Source organism: Rhinatrema bivittatum, chromosome 11 (genome assembly GCF_901001135.1).
Source record: "Rhinatrema bivittatum chromosome 11, aRhiBiv1.1, whole genome shotgun sequence".
Classification (NCBI taxonomy): domain Eukaryota; kingdom Metazoa; phylum Chordata; class Amphibia; order Gymnophiona; family Rhinatrematidae; genus Rhinatrema; species Rhinatrema bivittatum.
This window is the reverse complement of record NC_042625.1, coordinates 69,897,108-69,912,098: the sequence shown is the minus strand read 5'-3', so window position 1 is coordinate 69,912,098 and position 14,991 is coordinate 69,897,108. Positions and strand designations below refer to the sequence as shown.

The following is a 14,991-nucleotide window of genomic DNA, read 5'->3' as shown; positions in this document are numbered from 1 at the left end:
AGGTTTCACCTGTACCAACCTCTTCCCCGTAGGTTGAGCCCTTGGGTTCTGAGGCTGGCAGGTGAGACTCCTAAGGAGAGTTGATAGTGGAGTCAGTAGCGTGGGCTCAGTCAGGGCAGGCAGAGGTCTGGCAGTGTCGGTGTTTAGGCAATAGATCAGATCCAGAAGACAGTCCCGAGAAGAGGGCAGGGAAGTGAAGACAAGGGCCAGCAGGAACAGAGTTAAGGCAGACGAACAGGAATGGAGGGGAACAGGAACATGCAACCCGCACTGGAAGAAAGGCACAACAGGAGGAAGTGTTGCAGAGGCAGCAGCTGGGAGTACGGCTGGGGTTTAAATACCCAGCCATGCCGATGTCATCAGGGAGCTCCGTGGAGGGGCCTATAGTAATGGAATCAGTTTGCATAGAGCAGGGAAGCTGGATGAAGTTGCCATGGTGGCGTCCTTGCAGCAAACAGATCCCGGTGGTGTCCTGCAGGCTTGGTGATGTTTGGGATGAGTTAGGCTGGCTGCAGGAAGGTTCTGTGATTGGCCAAATGTTACAGTATCCCCTGGTACTGTAAGCCTCTTCCCTTAGCCCCTAGGTTTGGGCTTATGGGGATGGCACTCCTTGTAAGACAAGGAGCTTGTAGATTGGAATCTGAATCCCAAGAATTTTCCTCTGGGCCAAATCCTTTCCAAGAGATGAGGTACTGTAATTTTCCTCTGACATGTCTGGTATCCAAGATGGACTGTACTTCATTCTCTATGTCCAATTCTGAAGCCAGTTCCGTGGGCTTGGGTATGACCAAGAGGGCCAGGTCAGGAGTAGTGGTTTCAATAAGGAATAAAGGAAGACATTATGAATCTTCAGTGTAGGAAGCAAATGAAGATGATAGCTCATGGGCCCTACTCGGTGGATGATGGGCCAATGAAACATGGGGAGAACTTCACGGAGGGAGTTTTCAGTTTAAGATTGCGAGTAGTGAGCCACACTTTTTCTCCTGGCTTGAACGGTAATGCTGGATAGTGTCTCTTATCGGCTTGTCTCTTGTATTTTTCAACTGCTACAAGGAGTCGTTATCTTCTGCCACAGTTTCCCAAGGTCTAGTGGTCTAGTGTCGGGAGAACCAGAAATGAAAGCCGAGGATGCCTGCCATAGACTATATAGAAGGGTGAGGAGCCTGCAGACTCACCAGCATGATTATTATGACAGAATTCTACCCATGGTAGCAAGAAAGCCCAGTCATCTTGCCAGTCATTGACATATGCACTTAAGAAAGTCTTGAGATTCTGGTTAGTCCGCTCCATCTGTCCATTGGTTTGCAGGTGGTAAGCTGATGAAAAGTCCAAGGAAACGCTACATTTTTTGCAGAGATTCTTCCAGAGATTTGCAGTGAATTGGACTCCGTGGTCTGAGAGTACATGTTCTGGTAGACCGTGGAGGCAGACTATATGCAGGAAAAAGAGACAAGCTAATTCTGGAGCAGATGGCAAGGGAGAGAGACAAAATGGGCCATCTTTTAGAATCAGTCTAGAATGAACCAAATAGTCATACAATCTTTGGAAAGGTAGATTTGTGACGAAGTTCATAGCTATGTGAAACCATGGTCTTTCAGGGCTGGCAACAGCTGTGACAGTCCCCGGGTTTGAGTGTGAGATGCCTTGTTGGCTGCACAATTAGGACAAGATTCAACATAGTGGTGGATGTCTTGTATCACTTGGTACCACCAATAGTGATGAGAGAGTAATTCCTGGGGGGGGGGGGGTTGTGTCGGCATGGCCGGCTAAACGAGAGTCATGAGCCAACGAAGTACTCACCTCTCAGGTGCCTTGGCACTACCCTTTTCCCAGGAGGTACTGGAGTGGCTATTGCGGCCAAAAATCTTGTGGGATCAATAACGTGAACTTCTACTACTTCAAAGGATTGGGAAAGGGCGTCTATACGTTGTTCTTTTCTGCTGGCTGGTACTTAAGCAGTTAGACTTTTGACAGGAACTAGAAGATCTGAGCATATCACCCCTATATTGAAGGAACTTCATTGGTTGCCAGTCAAATACAGGGCCCAGCATAAAATCTTGTCCCTAATTCACAAAACGCTCTACATTGAAAAAATTGAATGGTTAACTTCATCACTTCATTTCCATATCCCTTCAAGAATCATTAGATCAAGCAGAACAGGGATGTTGCCAATTCCTTCCCCTAAAATTGCGCATCTAAATAATGTAAGAGACAGAACTATCTCTATTGCTGGACCCCAACTATGGAACTCTATACCACAGGAATTACGATTGGAAGCAGACATTAAATTATTTAAAAAGGGCATTAAAACATGGCTTTTCAAACAAGCCTTCCAAGAGCTGTTAACTTAATGATTTCAAACTCCTGATTTTATACCAAGTTAATGTATATTTTTTATTTTATTGTCTACTCTTACTATACTGCCTCTCTAATTGTTTAAATTTTATGATTATTTAGCTTACTATTTTTCATCGTTCAATGTAACATGTTGTTTTGTATGTAAACCGGAGTGAAGGCAACTCTGCTATACCTCGGTATATAAAAAAATGCTAAATAAATAAATTTTTATTTTTAGCTTACTATTTTATTTATTTACATTATGAAACTATATATCTACTTCCTTTCATCTTTTGGAAATGCAAATATTTTTAAATGAATATTTAACTACTGTAAACCAATTTGATATGCTCGCATGAAAAATCGGTATATAAAACTTATTAAATACATAGATTAATTAAGCTTGAAGTCAAAATGGTTAAAAAATAAGGACCACTTGGCCTGTCGTGGGTTTAAATGTTGTGCTTGTGGAAGTACTGGATGTTCTTATGGAGGAGAAGTCCATTAATGGCTATTAATCAAGTTTACTTAGGGAATAGCCACTGCTATTAATTGCATCAGTAGCATGGGATCTTCTTAGTGTTTGGGTACTTGCCAGGTTCTTGTGGCCTGGTTTGGCCTCTGTTGGAAACAGGATGCTGGGCTTGATGGACCCTTGGTCTGACCCAGTATGGCAATTTCTTATGTTCTTATGTTCTAGTAGATGGCGCCACTCCTCCAGAGCCAGTTTTATGGCTAATAGCTCCCTGTCCCCAATGGTATAGTTCTTCTCAGTAGGAGTGATTTTCTTAAGTGTAGAAAGAGAAAGGAATGAGTGTGCCTTTGTCACTGTGCTGCGAGAGAGTAGCCTCCACTCTGGTAGCAGACGCATGCACCTCTATGATGAATGGTTTCTTGAAGGGTGAGGGTTTCTTGAGGGTGTGGGTATTTCAAGTATGATTCCTCAAGAAATGCTGCCTTGAGCTGCTCAAAGGCTAGGAATGCCTCTTCTGACCAGTTCTTACTGTCAGAACCCTTCTTAGTGAGTGAGGTGAGCGGTGCAGCTAGGGAAGAGTAGATAGGAATGAACTGTAGGTAATAGTTGATGAATCCAAGAAACCTTTGTAATGCTTTGAGGTCCACATGCCAGGGCTAAGTATGTATGGCTTTCAACTTCTCCGGATCCATGCGGAGAATATAGTGAGGTAATGTAGCCCAAAAAGGGTAGTTCCTGCTGCTTAAATGTGCATTTCTCAAGTTTAGCATATAGATGGTTTTCTCGAAACCTTTGAAGTACCATTTTTACATGCTCACAATGTTGAGAGATCGGGACAAAAATGAGAATATTGTCTAGTTAGACAAGCACACGGGACTGGGGAAGGTCTCAAAAGATCTCTTTGACCATGTACCATAATGGCCGTCCCATGTGTTAAAGGCCATTTTCCACTCATCCCCCTCCCAGATACAGATAAGGTTATAAGCTCCCCTGGAGGTCCAGCTTTGTAATTATCTCTTCTCCCTGCAAGCGGTCGAAGAGTTTCTTAATCAAAGGCAATGGACACTGATTTTTACATGTGATGGTGTTTAATCCTTTGTAATCAATACATGGTCTGAGTGAGCCATCCTTCTCTACAAAGAAGAACTTGGCTCCTGCTGGGGGGCACAATGGCTGAATGAAGCTACATTCCAGATTTTCTTTAATGTAGCTCATCATGGCTTGGGTCTCCAGGATGGATAGTGGATAGACACACCCTCAGGGAGGTGTTTTTTCTGGCAGAAGGTCAATCACACAATCGTAGGATCTGTGAGGCAGCAGAGTCTTGGTGTACTTCTTATTGAGGACATTAGAGTAGGCAGAGTACTGTGAAGGAAGGGCTGGCATGCTAGTTTGGGCCACTGATACTAGTGAGTAAACTGGCAAAAGGCACCAGGTCCACAGCGAGCGATCTCGAGGGCCTGCCAATCAATGTTAGGGTTATATTTGGTCAGCCAGGGCAGGCCCAGAATAACCGGGTTCACCACTCTGGAAATGACAAAGAAAGAAATTTGCTCTTTATGTAATACTCCAATTTGCATGGTGAGCGGGACAGTTGTAGTTGCTAGATGGCTCAAGAGAGGCTCTCTATACACCGAGGAAATTCGCACGGTGGGATCTAGGGGCACCACAGGAAAGTTATACTGCTGCACTATAGCCTTTTCAATACAATTTCTTGTGGCTCCCAAATTGAGGAAAGCCTCTGCGATGGCTTCTGCAGTAGTGGATATCAGGCAGAATGGAAACAGCAAATGTGGAGAGGGTGGATTATGACCTAGGGCAGCCTCTCCTACCAGTCCTAGGCTTAGACTTCTCAGGGCATTGGGAAATATAGTGTCTCTAGCCTGCACAGTAGTCACAAGTTGAGATACTGTCTCAGTTTGTCCTCCAGGGTCAACCTAGATCTGCAAAGTTGCATGGGTTCCTCAGACATTGAGACCAGAGCGGGTTTCTTGACTGGAGTCACCAGGATTCATTAGAAACTGGGAGCCAATCTCAGTTGGCGACGATGAGTGTCCCTCTCCCTAGCCTGCTCCTGGAACTGGATATTAATTCAGATACACAAGGCAATGAGGTCGTCTAAGCCAGCTGGTATTTCTCGCTCTGTGAGCTGATCCTTAATACAGTTTGAGAGACCGTGCCAGAAGATAGCTGTGAAGCTCTCCTGGTTCCAGTTGAACTCAGAGGCCAAAGTTCGAAAGTGAATGGCATACTTGTATACTGTCTGAATACTCTGCCTGAGGTGACGTCACTCCAAGGAGCTTCCAGGCTTATCAAAATCTAGGCAAAACTGTTTTAGGAATTCCTCAAGGTTGCTGAAGAGAAATTTGCTATATTCCCATTTGGGAGATGCCCAAGCGAGAGCCAGGCTGGCTAGAAGAGACAGAATGAAGATTATCTTGATCTGGTCAGGAAACTGGCAGCTTGCAGCTGAAAGGGCATAAGACACTGGCTAATAAATCCCCTTCAAGCCTTGGGGTATCTGTCGTACCTGGGAGGAAGTAGCCAGGTGAGGCATAGGCCGAGGAGTGCTGACAGGAGGGCAAGCAAGCAGCAAAGACCAAGAAGAAACAGGAAGACAGGCTTGAATGGCTTCCATCTAGTTGACCAGACTTTGGAGAAGTCCCGTTACTTGGTTCAGCTAGTCTTATTTTTGCTGTACTCGGAGTGCAAAACCAGGAATGGCTGGGCTGGGGATGAGTCCACCAAGCTCATGGCCTCTGCAATCTGTCATAGGAAGCAAGCCCTTCGGGTGTGTGGAATTGGTGCTGCCCAGCTAGCAAAACAGCTGGGTCTCCACCAACAGTAGGTAGACTCGCTAGAACTAGGACAGAGGCTAGGTTCACCTGTACCAACCTCTTCCTCCACAGATTGAGCCTTTGGGTTCTGAGGCTGGCAAGATTTAGGCGAGGGTCCCGGAGAGAGTAGATAGATTCAGTATCGCGGGTTCGGTCAAGACAGGCGGAGGACTGGCAGCATTGGTATTCAGACAATAGGTCAGGGCAGGTGGAGATCAAGCAGCGAGGGTGTTCAGGCAATAGGTCGGGGCAGGTGGAAATCATGCAGTGTCGGTATACAGGGAATAGGTCAGATCCTGCAGGGAGGCAAAGACAAGGACGAACAGGAGGCAAGGCAGACTGGAAAAGGAGGCAAGGCAAGCTGGAACTGGAACAGAGGAGAACAGGAACACGCAATGCAGACAAGACACAGCAGGAGGACCTGTTGCAGAGACAGCAGCTCAAGTGCCTTTGCCCGCCGCGAGGCCTATAATAGTGGAGCTGGTGTGTGTGTGTAGGGCAGAGCAACTGGCTGAAGTCACCATGGCGGCATCCTTGCCACGAAGAGATCCCAACGGCGTCCTGCAGGCTTGGCATTTGGGATGAGTTAGGCCGGCCGCAGGAAGGTTCTGTGGTTGGGCAGAAATTACAGTGATCATCTCTTTGATAGTCTGTAGTAGGCATAGCTTTCCTCTTCAGAGCTGATGCTCTCAAATGTCTGAGTAAGTGCCCACCTGGCCACCAACGATCTTCAGACAGTATGGCTCGATATAAAGGCCAAGAGGGAGGGAAATTACATGAACATCAGGGTCCTGGATTTCAAAAACACAGACTTTGGTGAAATGGCAGCATACCTTGAGGAGGAGCTAGAAGGCTGGGAGGATAGGGGTGAAGTGGAACAACAGTGGGCCAAATCAAAAGCTACAAACCTTTATGATTAAAAGAAAAGTAAGACAAAAAGGAAACCCATATAGTTCTACAAGGTGGTGACTGAGGAAATAAAGGCAAAAAGATTGTCATTCAAAAAGTACAAAGAAATAAAAAAAGAGGCACATAGGGAAGAATATCTGGTGAAGCTGAAAGAGTCAAGAAAGCAGGATGACAAAAGAGGTGAAGCATGGTGACAAAACATTTTTCAGGCATAACAGAGAAAGGAGGGAGACCAGAGGTGGCATTGTAAGACTGAAAGAAGACAAGGAGCAAGGTGTACAGAAAGATGAAGAAATAGCAGAAATATTAAAGAAATACTTCAATTTTACTAAGGAAGACATTGGAGAAGGACTATTGCTGGCTAGCAGAGTACAGATGAGAGTGGGATAGATACATCCCCATTTACAGCAGAGAGTTTTTGGGTGGAACTAGAAAAACTGAAAGTGGACAAGGCCATGGGGCCGAGTGAGATACATCCCAGGATACTTAAGGAGCTTCGAGAAGTGCTGGCGGGTCCTGCTGAAGGACCTGCTCAACAGATCGGAGACAGGAGTAGTGCTACAGGAGAAGGGTGGATATGGCTCCACTTCACAAAAGTGGCAACAGGGAAGAAGCTGAAAACTACAGGCTGGTTAGCCTTATCTCGGTGAGAAAATGAATGGGGAGACTGCTAAAGGAAATAATAATGAACTATCTGCAGTTCAGTGGGTTACAGGATCTGGGGCAACATGGTTTTACCAGAAGGAAGATCCTATCAAACGAATCTGATTGATTTTTTTGATTGGGTGATTAGAGAATTGGACCAAGGAAGAACGCTCAATGTGATTTACTTAAATTTCGGCAAGGCTTTAGATACGATCCTGCATAGGAGGCTCATAAATAAAATGAGAAGCCTGGGGTAGATCCCAAAGTGATGGAATAAATTACAAATTCACAGATTGACAAGTCAGTGAGTAGTGGTAAATGGAATCTATTCTGAAGAAAGAAAAGTGATAATGGAGTTCTTTAGGGATCTGTTCTGGGACTGGTTTTGTTCAATATCATACGGGCTGATACAGTACAGTGCACTCCGATGGAGCGCACTGTTAGCCGGCATTTGGATCCGCGTTTTGGACACGCTAGCTTTACCCCTTATTCAGTAAGGGGTAATAGCACGTCCAAAACGCGCATCCAACCCCCCCAAACCTAATAGCGCCCGCAATATGCAAATGCATGTTGATGGCCCTATTAGGTATTCCCGCGTGATTCAGAAAGCAAAATGTGCAGCCAAACCGCACATTTTGCTTTCATAAATTAGCGATAAATTTCATAAATTGGCGATATTAAGTCGGAGGTCCCGAAAGTTTAAAAAAGTAAAAAAAAAATTTTAAATGGGCCCGCGGCTGGCGGATCAAAAACCGGACGCTCAATTTTGCCGGCATCCGGTTTCCGAACTCGTGGCTGTCAGCGGGCTTGAGAACCGACACCGGCAAAATTGAGTGTCGGCTGTCAAACCCGCTGACAGCCGCCGCTTCCGTCAAAAAAGAGGCGCTAGGGACGCGCTAGTGTCCCTAGCGCCTCTTTTTACCGCTGGCCCTAATTAAAATAAAATACTGAATCGCGCGCACAGGAGAGTGGCCTGTGCGCACGCCGGGAGAGCAGGCGCTCTCCCGCGATTTTACTGTATCGGCCCGTTTGTAAGCAATATTGCAGAGAGATTAAAAGGTCAAATTTGTCTTTTTGCAGATGAGGTTGAAGGTTTGGCAGTTAGGATTCAATGCAAAAAAAAAAAGAGCAGAGCCATGCATTAGGAGTACAACAGTCTGAAGGAGTTGTATGTGTTGGGGGATTAAAAACCGATGCGCCAAACTTGGGAGAGAGACCTTGGGTGATAGTGTCTGATGATCTGAAGGTGTTGAAGCAATGTGACAAGAGGGCTGCTGGGCTGCACTGAAAGAGGCATAACCATCAGGAAAAAGGAGGTGACGCAGCCACCACACAGATCCCTGGTGAGGTCTCACCTGGAATACTGTGTTCACTTCTGGAGTCCTCATCTCGAAAAGGAGAAGGACAGAAAGGAAGCGGTCCAGAGATAGGTGACCAAAACGGTGTGGGGGTCTGTACAGAAAGCCATAGGAGATGAGGCTGAAGGACCTTAATATGCATACCCTGGAAGAGAGAAGAGGCAGGGAAGATATGATAGAGACCTTCAAATACCTGAAAGGATTTAATGATGCACAAAAGTCAAATCCTTTCAGATGGAAAGGAAGCTGCAAAACTAGGGGGGGTCATGATATGAAACTCCAAGGGGGAAGACTCTAGAACAATAGCAGGAAATATTTCTTCACGGAAAGGGTGTGAATGCATGGAATGCCTCCTGGAAGAGGTGGTAAAGACAACAGTAATGGAATTCAAAAGGATATGGGAAAAACACAGAGGATCCCTGCTGGCTTGACAATGAAAATGAACAAAGCAGGGAACTTTGCTTTTACACCTAAAGTTTACATTTCTGCTTGGGGGTAGCCTGCATGGCGCGGCAGTTTCTACTATCCTTAAAAGAAAAACTTGCTGGGCAGATTAGGTGAACTTTATCTGCCAGCATTTCTTTTATGTTACACAGAAACATAGAAATGATGGCAGAAAAGGACCAAATGGTCTATCCAGTCTGCCCAGCAAGCTTATGGCAGTATCTGCTGCGCCATGCAGGTTACCCCCATGCTTAACATATTCCCAGACCGTAAAAGTCAGGCCCTCGTTGGTTTCTGTTTGAATCCAGTTCCCTGTTAGTCCCTTGCTGTTGAAGCAGAGAGCAATGTTGAGTTGCATCAAAAGTATCAGGCTTATTGGTTAAGGGTAGTAACCTCCGCATTAGCAAGTTACCATGTATTTCTTTACAGAAAGAGTGGTGAATGTATGAAACAGCCTCACAGTGGAGTCAAAAGACAATATCAAAATTCAAGGAAGCATGGGGCAAGCACAGGGGATTTCTGAGGGAGTGGTAGGGCATGTAGAGGGGAGCAGTTGTGTGGAGGGACAGACTAGATAGGCCATATGGTGCTTTTCTGTCAACGTGTTTCTATGTCACCTCTAGGAGTGGATGGCTCGGGGGATGGGCACAGTGACACAGAAACTGTCATCTCTAGGGCTGGATGGCTGGGGGGGATGGGCGCAGGGATACAGAGCCTGTCACTTCTGGAACAGGAGGGCTCAAGGGAAGAGCTCAGAAATACACAGTCTGTCATCTCTGGGACTGGGTGGCTTGGAACGGCTACAGTGATACTGAGGCCTGTCACCTTCAGGAATGAATAGCTCAGGGAGGCTGTGTGAAAGGGTTAATGAATGATGTGGAGGTCCTACATCATTCTGGGGTAAAGCAATTTGGTTGTCACCTTACTCCACTTGAATACTCAGAAATAAAATTGGGAGGTGGGGAGGGGGGGATATGAAAGAGTTAATGAGCAGGGTACAGTAATCAGATGTACTGGGCCTTCTGGGTAATTCAATCTGTGTTGAGCTGCAAACTAATTGTATTGAATCCTATTGATTTTGTCTAGCTGTTGTCTCCACCCTTCCCCCACTCTGTCTGGGCACCTTGCTACCAGCAGATCCCTGCTCTGCTATCCTCCATCTCTCTCCCTGTCCCCATCCCTCCATCTCCCTCTGATCCTTCCCAAAGCCAATTCCATTCCTAACTTCTCTCCATTCCTGTTGCTTATTTGTCTTTTGGATTCTGCCTTGTTTCCCCACTGCTCTTCTCAGTACCTGCCTCCTTACTTTTAATATGAGCTCCTTCCATGCCTTAACCCTTTGCCTCCTCCCATTCTTTCACCGTCTTCATCTCTCCCTCCTCCTTGTACGTGTAACCCCATTGCCCCACTCCTGCCATCTTGAGGTTTATTCCCCTTCATTTTAAGTTGGCCAGCCCCTTCCCTCTAATCTCCTCATTTCTCTCCATTGCTTCCATTAAGAACAGAAGCAGCCTTTAGTTAAATGGCTGAAGTTCTTTTTTTTTTTTTTTTTTCTTTTTAAGAAAGAATCGCTGGACCGCAGCAGGCATGTGCTTTACGGGGGAGAGAGGCAGCCCTACAAGAGGATACCTTTGCAAAGCCGAGTGATGTCGCTAAGGCAGAGCTTCAAAACACCTGACCGGTTGGGCCCAGTCCTCAGTTTCTGTCCTGGGCCCCACTGAATCTAATGGTGACCTTGTAATAGAAAAATAAAGTGACATCAGATAAGGACAGTAAGGTCCATCCTCTCTGCCCACTTGTACTTCCCAGTGTCATATCGTAGGCCCCAGTTTTTTCTCCGATTGAGTGTGTTTATTATGGGCATTCTTGAATTCTGTTACCACTTTTGCTCCCTCTTCCCATCTCCTGAGAGGCTGCAGTCACCAGGAAGTAAAGCGCACAGTCCAAAAAAAAGCAGTTTGCAATCCCAGCACCTGAGCAAAACGGGGGCTGCCAAGGGCAGGAAGAGTAGGGAAAGAACTGAAGCTGCAAGGATGAGAGAGGGCTAATTTCTCCTCCAACATTTTCGTGAATGCAGAGCATGCAGGGGCGGGGGGAGGGAGGAGCATCAGAGCGGTCAGCTCACCCGGGCAGGGGGAACCTGTCATGCGTCAATGGAAAGGCTGAGAAATTAGAGCAGTGTTGCACCTTCCTCCCCCTCTCCAGTGACTCAAGAGCCTTGCATGGCCACCGCTATGATATGTTAAGAGAGAGGCTGAGCCTTCACTGTCTCTAGAGCTGGTGATCTTGCTATTTTGAGAAAAACTGGAAGGACAAGTCCACGAATAGAAAAGAGGATGAGTGGTGGGGAATCAGGACTTGGCTCAGCCTTTTCTGTGTGATATGGAACTATCTGGTCCCATATATTACGGCCACAAAATCCTTAAATATGCTGCAACCTATCTTCCCTTCTAGACCTTGCCAGGGGAAGGGGGTGGGTATTTCTGTTATTGTGCTGTAACAGCTTTGTGGGAGCCACAGAAGGATGGAAACTGAGGCGGGGTTCTTCAGTCATGGGACTATCAAGAAAACAAAACCAAAAATTAACATATACAAATAAAGTCTCCACTGGGAGCATAAGGAAACAAGAGGTGGAAGACGAAGAGTTAAATATTTTAGGATTTTTTTTTCTACTTGTGGTTTGTGTGTATCACACGCATCACATCACAGGAAACGACCTGATACATAAACAAAGAAAAAATAGAGACACGAGCTATAAAGAAAGGCTATTATATACACTATCATACAAGATAAATATAATATACTTTTGGCATTTTTACCCACAGTTCAGTCCACCACATTTTACCCCTGACTCCCATGAAATGGTGACTAGACTATGCCCATGATCCAGAGCCATCCCTACAAAGCATGCTTGGGACCTGTAGTCCTGCTTTTCACACAGAGGCCCAGCAGCCTACAAATCCCAGAATACTTTTGGATAGGAAGTTGAGTTCTAGCATCGGTCTTGGAGAAAATGGATGCCGTTTACTGGGCCAATGTAAGGATTATCCTCGAACCAGTCTGCAATCTGCTAGGGGTGGAGGGGAGGGTCCAGGATTTATCCTCAGGTGCACATGACCTAGGGCAGAAGGCAATGGAGGAAGGGGTAAGGTGCTGTAATGTACTGAAAGCAGCAACTATGCAAGCTGGCCAGTGTTGCTCTGTTGCCATAGCAATGGAAGAGTCCTCAGCACTCCACTGCAAAACATAAAAGCATAATTTCACCTATTCACGCGTGTGCACACGCACAGATACATTCTACAGGGCACTGCTGAAATGCATGATAGGAAGACAGTACTTGGCCTTTCACCTGTCTACATCTAGAATTAGGATGCCCAATGGCAGCAATAAGGCAGAGATTTTACAGGCCTAACCCTGCAAGCTCCACAAGTGTCATTTGGTACAGTTAGTATATCAGCTGGGTTTACCTCAGGGCAGGGGGACTACTCAATGAACATAGCAAAGGAGCTACCCTCTTACCCCAAGAAGGGGCAGAAATGCCAGTTAAGAAACCATGGGGACCAGCTTCTCCTTCCTTTGTTTCAATGGTCTCTACACCTTCCATGTCAAGGTTAATGAGCATTAACAGGACGGTTTGGGGGGAGGGTTAAGGTCACCCCCAAAATCCTAGCTCTCCATTCCCCTCAGGGGTAGAGGGAGAAATCTATGCATAACAAAAAAGATTCCGGAAACTTCTTGCTTTGCAACCCTTGGTAGCGGAACTAAAAATTACTTTGGGAGACCTCATCTTCTCCTGGATGGGGCGGGCAACCCAGCCCCCTGTGGTAACTTTTCACATAGTCTCCATGTAACATCACCACTGCCTCTCCTGCCCCCAGGATAATGGGGTGGGGGACTCTGGGCACCCACCCTCATGGAATTGCAATATTGTTTCTCATCCTTCCCTTCCTCATCCTCTCAGACCTTCACTCCCTCACAGTCTGGTATCCGTATCTCATTCAGTTTTGCTCTCTCTTTGTTGGAAATATCAATTTTGGAAACAGGGGTCGCCAACTTGAGCCTGTCCTCTTTGTTTCCAGGGAAGAGGATGTCAGTGCCTCCATTCCATTGCGTTTCCTCTCCCGCATGGGTGGCATTGTGAATCAGGCGGATAGCATCTGGGAGATTGTTGGAGGCTTGCTCTGCTACGTTTCCTGTGTGGGATTTTTGCCGCCGCTGTTGACGCCATCGGAGAAAAAAGCAGCAGAGGAAGATGGCGAGTGTCAGAAGCACGAGTGGCACCAGCATGTAGTAGAGGCTCCACAAGCTGCCTACAAAGAAACAAAGCAAAGGAAATAAATGTCAGGCTCGGATTTTACAGCACAGGCCTTTTCTCACAAACAGTCTGAGATATGGTGGGCTCCATGCAGTGTGCTGCTAATGATGGGGAGAAGTCTAGAGTCAATCTATAGCTAGCTGGGGGAGGAGCCTAGAGCTAGAAATATAGAATAGGATGGTAGATAAAGACCTTAAGGCCAATCTAGACTCTAACCAGTTATATTTTTGGTGCAGTGCCACAGATCCCAGCTGATCTCTGGCTTTCTCTTCACATCTTCGCAAATAGAGATCCTCTGTGGTTATCCCAGGCCTTCTTGAACTGTTACTGGTTTTGTCTCCTCCACTTCCATGAGGATCCCATTCCAAGCATCTGCCACCCTTTCTGTGAAGAAATGTTTTCTGATGTTGCTCCTGGGTGTAGCCCCTTGTTGCCCCATACCATGATCTTTTTTCCCTAGAGCGCTCTTTCCTCCAAAAAAGGTTTGTGTCTTGTGCATTATTTAAACCTTTAAGGTATTTAAATGTCTGCATCATACCCCTCCTGTTTCTCCTCTCCTTTAGGGTATACATATTTAAGGCCTTTAGCCTAATTTCATAGAGGGTTTGGTGCAGACCCTGCACCATTTTGGTGGCCTCCCTCTAGATCACCTCCCCCCTTTCTATAGCATTTCAGAGGTAAGGCCTCCAGAATTGAACAGAATATTATAGCTGAGACCTCACTAACATCCTGTACAGAGGCAATATCCCCTCCTGTTTCCAGCTGGTAGTGGCTCTCCTTAGCATCCCTCTGGCTTTGGCCACCGCCTTATCATAGTGTTGCTACCTTGCGATCACTGGATGTGATCACCCCGAGGTCTCTCTCCTGTTTATGCCCGTCAGTATCGCACCCACTGGTCATCATCAGGCATGCTCCCTTAGATTTCTGTGCCTCAAGGAGATAATTTTTAAAATAGCAACATTACTTGCAGATCTATGGGTATATTCTTTACCTGTGGGCCTGCAAATTTTCAAAAGTAAATGCCCCATGGATCTTAACTTTGAAAACCTGGAGCAAATTTGGTATCCCAAAGCAGACCCAGGAATTTCAAAGTGAAATCCCCATGCTTTGTTTGCAGTTGTCACCAGACCCATCTCTTTGGGGTAAAAATACTAGCACTGTGAAACAGTGCAGAAGATGAGGGTCATTTGCAGCAGCTGATTTTACTTGTGTGAAACATTTTCCTCCCTGTGCATGAATTTGCACTTTTTTTGCACTGAATCTTAAGTGCCGAGCACTCCTCAAGTTCTCTCAGGTCACTTCTCATTCTGTCTCCTCCCTTAAGGATATCCACTTGGTTGGAGATCTTAGTGTCTTCTTTCAAAATGCAAATTGTTCATACTCATCCCTCTGTAATGTTGCTCGAAGGAGCTGATGCAATAAGACTCAGATAAAAAATGTGCCCTCTATTTCAGCACACGATTTTTTCACACTGAAAAAAAAAAGGTTACCGGTAACTCCTGATGCAGTAAGATAATGGTATGCAAATGACTACAGCGTGAAAAAAAAAAAGCCCACTAATCTAAAAATATGCACAAAAACCTGAATTAAACTGCGGTCAGTCTTTTGCAAAGGTGTGGCATGCCAAAATTAGTTTTTTGGTTCACAAATATTGTAATGAGTCTGAATTCT

At 45.9% G+C, this 14,991-nt stretch overlaps 1 protein-coding gene across 1 annotated transcript in view; it reads right to left on the bottom strand.

Annotated features, from left to right (window-relative positions):
- Positions 1-11,657: 11,657 nt before the first annotated feature.
- The window catches only part of LOC115073224 (protein jagged-2-like), a 54,951-nt gene continuing 51,617 nt past the window's right edge, over positions 11,658-14,991 (bottom strand). The window contains exon 14 of the mRNA XM_029571492.1: positions 11,658-13,315. Within this exon, the coding sequence (XP_029427352.1) occupies positions 12,963-13,315 (353 nt within the window). The 3' untranslated portion in view covers positions 11,658-12,962. The remainder of the gene's footprint in view (positions 13,316-14,991) is intronic.